A 6,448-nucleotide genomic window follows, 5' to 3' on the forward strand; every position below is an offset into this window, starting at 1 on the left:
TTGAGTGTCTTCCAACCTGAGGGGCTCATTTTCTGGCATGATATCTGACAGTGTTTCTCTGCTATTCAGAAGGTTTTCAGTGACTAAATATTCTAAAGTAGTTTGTCACTCCTTCTTCCTAGTCTGTCTGTCTGGAAGCTCATCTGAAACCTGTCCACCATGGGTGTCCCTGTTGATATTTTAAATACCAGTGGCGTAGCTTTTAGAATCACAGCAACTCTCAAGTCACCACAGTATGACAAACTGACAGATAAGTGGTGGCTGTTTGGTTTTAAGTGAAAACTGTCACTTTAAATTTTGAGGAGATCTGTATCCATGAGTAATAGAACCCTCTAGGGGTGGTGGTTGTGTGTTCATTTGCTCAGGCATTCTCTCTAGTTCCCAGAATGGAGGTGCGTAGACAACGAGAGACCAATGAACAGATACCAAAAAAAAGAATGTCCACACCTATATCTCTGCATTTCTGTCAGGCGTCTGTGGCTGTTCTGATCATATGCCCACTTGTTCTTTCCCAAGATGGTGGCTCTGGGAAAGCTTAGTGTCTTGAATTAGAAAGCAATGGATATCTTGATTCTACTACAAATTCCCCTAGCTGTAAGCCTTCCAATCTTCTAAATATTCCTTTATATTTGGTTCAGAATTCTAGAACCTTTCCCTTAGCCTGTTTGGTCTGGTATCCTGTGTTGTTGGTGATGGAGCTCTTCACTGCATGTCTACCAGATCCGCCATTTTAACACAACATTAGTTAAAAGAAATTTGAGATTGCCTAAATAGTATGAACTTTTTAAAAATTATTATTATCAGAAATGTTCAATACACATTGGAGGCAAGATTCTGAAAAGCACTCAGTCAAGACACAGGTTTTAATATTATTCATATTCAATTTAGCATCACCAAACTTATTTTTATTGGACAATTTAGCAACACCAAACTTGTTTTCAAACATCAGACAGTATCTTTGATAGTTCATGTGAGTAAAGTTTTACTAAGGTAATACAGAAATGGCTGCAACTATACATTGACAGAGAATTTTCAGAGGTTCAAGCCAAATTCAGAAGAGAACATGGAATGAGGGATATCACTGCTGATGTCAGATGGATCTTGGCTGAAAGCAGAGAATACCAGAAAGATGTTTACTGTGCTTCACTGATGACACAAAGGCCTTCAATTGTGTGGATCATGACAAGCTATAGACAACATTGCGAAGTATGAGTATCCCTAATTGTGCTCATGAGGAATCTGTACCTGGACCAAGAAGCAGTTGTTTGAACAGAGCATGGGAACACTGAATGGTTTAAAATTAAGAAAGGTGTGCTACAAGGTTGTATTCTTTCACCATACTTATTCAGTCTGTATGCTGAGCAAATAATCTGAGAAGCTGGGTTATATGAAGAAAAATGTGGCATCAGGATTGGAGGAAGACTCAATAACAATCTGTGATATGCAGATGATACAACCTTGCTAGCTGAAAGTGAAGAGGACTTAAAATATTTACTGATGAAGATGCAAGAGCACAGCCTTCAGTATGGATTACATCTCAATGTCAAGAAAACAAGAATCCTTACCACTGGACCAATAAACAACATTCTTATCAACGGAGAAAGGATTGAAGTTGTCAAGGACTTCATTCTTCTTGGATCAACTATCAACACTCATGGAAGCAGCAGTCAAGAAATTAAATGACATATTGCATTATTCAAATCTGCTGCACAAGACCTTTTTAAAGTGTTGAAGAGCAAAGATGTCAGCTTGAGGACTAAGGTGCGCCTGACCCAAGCCATGGTATTTTCAATAACCTCATATGCATGCAAAAGCTGGACAGTGAATAAGGAAGACTGTAGAAGAATTGATGCCTTTGAGTTATGGTGTTGGAGGAGAATATTGAAAGTGCTGTGGGCTGCCAAAACAACCAATAGATCCGTTTTACAAGAAGTGCAGCCAGAGTGCTCCTTAGAGGCCAAGATGGCCAAACTTCGTCTCTCATACTTCTGATATATTGTCAGGAGTGACCAGTCACTGGAGAATCATATCATGTTTGGTAAGGCGGAGGGTAAGAGAGGAAGAGGAAGACCCCCAAAGAGATGGATTGGCCAAGTGGCAGCATCCATGGACTCAAGTGAGGCAACAGTAGTGAGGTTGGCCCAGGATTGTGCAGTGTTTCTTTCTGCTGTGCATAAGGTCACTATGGGTTGGTGCTGACTCGATGGTACCTAACAAGAACAACAACAGCTGCAAAACACCTTTTTAAAGTGCTAAAAAGCAAAGTTGTCAGTTTGAAGACTAAGGTGAACCTGACCCACTCCAGGTATTTATATATGTAAAAGTTAGACAATGAATAAGGAACTTTAGAAGAACTGATACATTTGAATTACAGTGTTGACAAAGAATAATGAAAGTACCATCGGTTGCCAGAAGAACAAACAAATCGGTCTTGGAAGAAATATAGTTATAATGCTCCTTAGAAGTAAGGATGATGAAACTTTGTCTTATGTACTTTGGAGATGTTGTCAGGAAAGACCATTTCCTGGAAAAGGGCATCATGCTTGTTAAAGTAGAAGGTCAGCTAAAAAATGGAAGACCCTCAATGAGATGAATTAGCATAGTGGCAGTAGCACAGTGGGCTCAAACAAAGCAACAATTGTGAGGAGAGCCCAGCAACAGGTAGTGTTTCCTTCTGCTGTGCATTGGGTTTCTATGAGTTGTAACCAACTCGATGTCACCTAACCACAGCAAAATGCATGCACATGGACTCTCATATGCCTCCCACTTCCAAATTGCACATGTATTTCCCTACGTAACTATTCATATATTTTTGCTTCTTCTTGCTGTTGCAAGATTGTATATGTTATATCATTTACCTTTGTTGTCCTTTATTCTTGTATATCTCTCAGTGTCTTCATTTGTCTTAATCAAGTTGTGCTAACTTCCCCCATATTGTATATTGTCTTTCCTAGCATGAGGATTATCATGTGTCTACTATGAGTCCTGGTGTGGCGCTGTGGGTTAATGCACCAGATTGCAAAACTGTTTGAACTGCAAGGTTGGCAGTTTAAGCTGACCAGCTGCTCCTCGGAAACCCTATAGAGGGTCGCTATGGGTCGGAACCGACCCGACGGCACTTCACAACAACAACAACACTATCTAATTACCAAGTCTTTTTCATTGAATTTTTTTAGAAAATGGAACAAAATTTATCAGAAAATGGAAATAGATAAGAGCTGAGGCCACCTGCAGAATATCTACATATTTGGCTTACAAGAGTATCTCCTTTGTCATGAATTTTAAAAACTTATCAAAATGTAAATGTTCTTGCAAATATTGTTGTGAGAATCTCCTCAGAGAAGAGCTAAGTAAAAACCATGAACAAATCAATGCTTAAGTATGCACTGCTCTTTTGGGAGGGAATAGAACAAATGCAATTATGTGATTCACTCTTTGATTACTTCAGAATCACTCATCTTCAGTTTCCTAAACAAGACAAAACCATTTGACCATGAAGAAACAGCCCCAGCTTATAACAGTTGTTCTTATGAATGGATAAGTCAATTAGTTGTTTGATGGTAAATTTTATGTAGAAATCATGATGGTGTGATATGGAACCAATGAAGAGGACTGAGCATTGACCGAGTAGAAAGAAATGATTTCATGGATGGCTGCAGTAGGTGAGGACTTGAAATCCAATCCCTGAGCTCCTTGGTTTGAACAAGTTCCTAAAGTCAGGGGACACCAGTCTTCAGACCAACCCTTTGTCTTAGGGGAATCAATGATTGTACCTGTCACCAACATGCTGAGAGCATATAACCCTTGGAGGTTTTTAATATTAATCAGTTGTTTGCAAAAACTATGTAAAATATATGTCTCCTCATATTTGTTTTATTTGAAAACTTTAAAAAAAAACTTAAAAAAAAGAATTTTATTCAGGAAATGTTTCATTTAAGAGAAAACTCTTCTAATTTGTGAGTAAAGTCAGAATTCAGGAGCCAATGACAGATAGGAATCCAACAAGACAGGGCATGAATAATGTTGTATTAATAATTCACACTTGCCTTACTGAAGTATGTCTGAATTAGAATCTTATATCATAACTGCAAATGACTTCCCTTATACAAATATATTTATGCAAGATAGTGAGATGTATTCATCTCCCCACTTTAGGAATTTATGATAACCATATTATTCATTTAATTTTCTTTATCTGCTTAATTTAATATTAAACTACATGCCTAGTTCCATATTTTGTGGTACTGAATGAAACTTTCCAGAAATTTCAAAGGCTTTTATTAGCATCCAAGGACCCTAGGTGGAGTAGTGGTTACAGATTGGGCTGTTAACTTCAAGGTCAGCAGTTCAAACTCCCCAGCTGCTCTGTGTGAAAAAGATGAGGCTGATTGTTCCTGCAAAGATTTACAGTCTCAGAAACCCTAAGGAGCAGGTCTCCTCTGTCCTACAGGGTTGCTACAAGTCAGAATGGACTCAATGACAGTGGTTTGGTTTGGTATGATATCAACATCACAAATCAGAGCTGCCTTCAACGCCCATAAAAACTGCTTGGTTCTTAGCACACAATCAATTCTCTCATTCTCAAATGGAGTGAAATAACAAGCAAAGAGAAATGCAATTTTACTGTACCCGGCCTCTTAACAGCTCGTATGCTGTCACACCCAAGGACCACCAGTCAACAGCAAAGGAATAGCCTGCTTCCCTTCTGGAGTTGAACATCTCAGGAGCTGAAAACACAGAAAAGTGAAGCCAATTTATTCCTCAAGATTAACAAATCTCTTTTCCCAATATGTGTCCCCAAAGGAGAATTACCAAAGTAAAGGACATAAACACTTTTATGGATGTTTATCAACCATTGCTAGATTGCTCACAGCAGGCTAAAACCTCTAATTTTCTAATCTCTCTCAGTAGCTCCTTCATCAACCAACACAGTTATGCATGCACAAGTCTGCAAGGACATAATTTTATTTAGATCTATATGATTAGATCCTAGCACAAGTTGAGTCTTATCAGATCCCATGGATGCTCCTGACCCTGAAATGGAGATGGTTGAGATGCTGTTTATGCTGCTTTGATTTGGAAGGTTTGTGCTAAAGGCTTGAAATTTCTAGTATGGTTGCAAACAGTGCTCATAAGTTGGTGTGATTACATCAACAGGCTCTTCATCTGCAGACACCAGTATGAATAAAAGGCAGCACCTAGAGCACCCTGGTAGTTTCCGAAAAAGATGGCAGATCGGGTAGATGTGCAATGAGGAGCTCCATCAGCAACAACACAGAATACTGGACAAAGCAGGCTCAGGGGTTGGTGTTAGAACTCTGAACTACACATAAAGGAATATTGAGAAGCTTGGAGGGCTTACAGCTAGGGGAATTTGTAGCAGAATCAAGAAATCCATTGCTTTCTAATACAAGATGTTCGGCTGCTCCCAGAGCCGCCATTTTGGGAGAGACAAAGCGGGGGGAGGATCAAAACAGCCAAGAACCCCTCATAGAACCATGAAGATACAGGTGTGGACATTCTAATTTTTGGTATCTGTTCACTGGTCTCTCCCTGTCTGCACATCTTCATTCTGGTGACTAGAGGGGATGCCTGAGCAAATGGACCCCAACCCCCACCCCTGGAGGGTTCTACTATGCATGCACACAGATCACCTCAAAATTTAAAGTGACAGTTTGCATGTAAAATCAAATGGCCACCACTCATCTGTCACTTTGTTATACTGTGGTGGCTTGTGAGTTGCTGTGATTCTGAGAGCTATGCCACCAGTATTTTAAATACCAGCAGGGTCACCCATGGTGGAGAGGTTTCAGATGAGCTTCCAGACAAATATAGACTATGAAGAATGAGTGACGAACTACTTCCGAATATTTAGTTACTGAAAACCTTATGAATAGCAGAGAAACACTATCAGATGTAGTGCTGGAAATTGAGCCTCTCAGGTTGGAAGGCACTCAAAATGTGACCTGGGAAGAGCTGCCACCTCAAATTAGAGTTGACCATGATGATGCGAATGGAGTAAAGCCTGTGGAAGAAAAGTCCATCATTTGCTGATGGGACACAACTCAAAATGAAGAGAAACAGCTGTAAACATCCATTGAAAATCAGAACATAGAAAGAATGAAGTATGAATCTGGGAAAATTGGAAGTTGTCAAAAATGAAATGGAACACATAAACATTGATATCTTAGGAATAATTGAGCTGAAATGGACTGGTATTGGCCATTTTTAATCTGAAAACCACATGGTTTACTATGGCGGGAATGATAAATTGAAGAGGAGTTCACCATCAAAAAGAACATATCCAGATTGCACTCATCATCAAAAAGAACATATCCAGATTAGTCATGAGGTACAACGCTGTCTGTGATAGGATAATATCCATGTGCCTACAGGGAAGCCCAGTTAATACCACTATTATTCAAATTTATGCACCAACCACTAAAGC

The 6,448-nt window shown here is 39.4% G+C and overlaps 1 protein-coding gene across 1 annotated transcript in view; it reads right to left on the reverse strand.

Annotated features, from left to right (window-relative positions):
- Nucleotides 1-6,448, reverse strand: part of STK32A (serine/threonine kinase 32A) — a 165,230-nt gene that overhangs the window by 21,944 nt on the left and 136,838 nt on the right. Inside the window, exon 9 of the mRNA XM_006874502.1 lies at nt 4,630-4,727. Coding sequence (XP_006874564.1) covers nt 4,630-4,727 — 98 coding nt within the window. The remainder of the gene's footprint in view (nt 1-4,629; nt 4,728-6,448) is intronic.

The sequence above is a fragment of the Chrysochloris asiatica genome, unplaced genomic scaffold (assembly GCF_000296735.1).
Source record: "Chrysochloris asiatica unplaced genomic scaffold, ChrAsi1.0 scaffold00280, whole genome shotgun sequence".
Classification (NCBI taxonomy): domain Eukaryota; kingdom Metazoa; phylum Chordata; class Mammalia; order Afrosoricida; family Chrysochloridae; genus Chrysochloris; species Chrysochloris asiatica.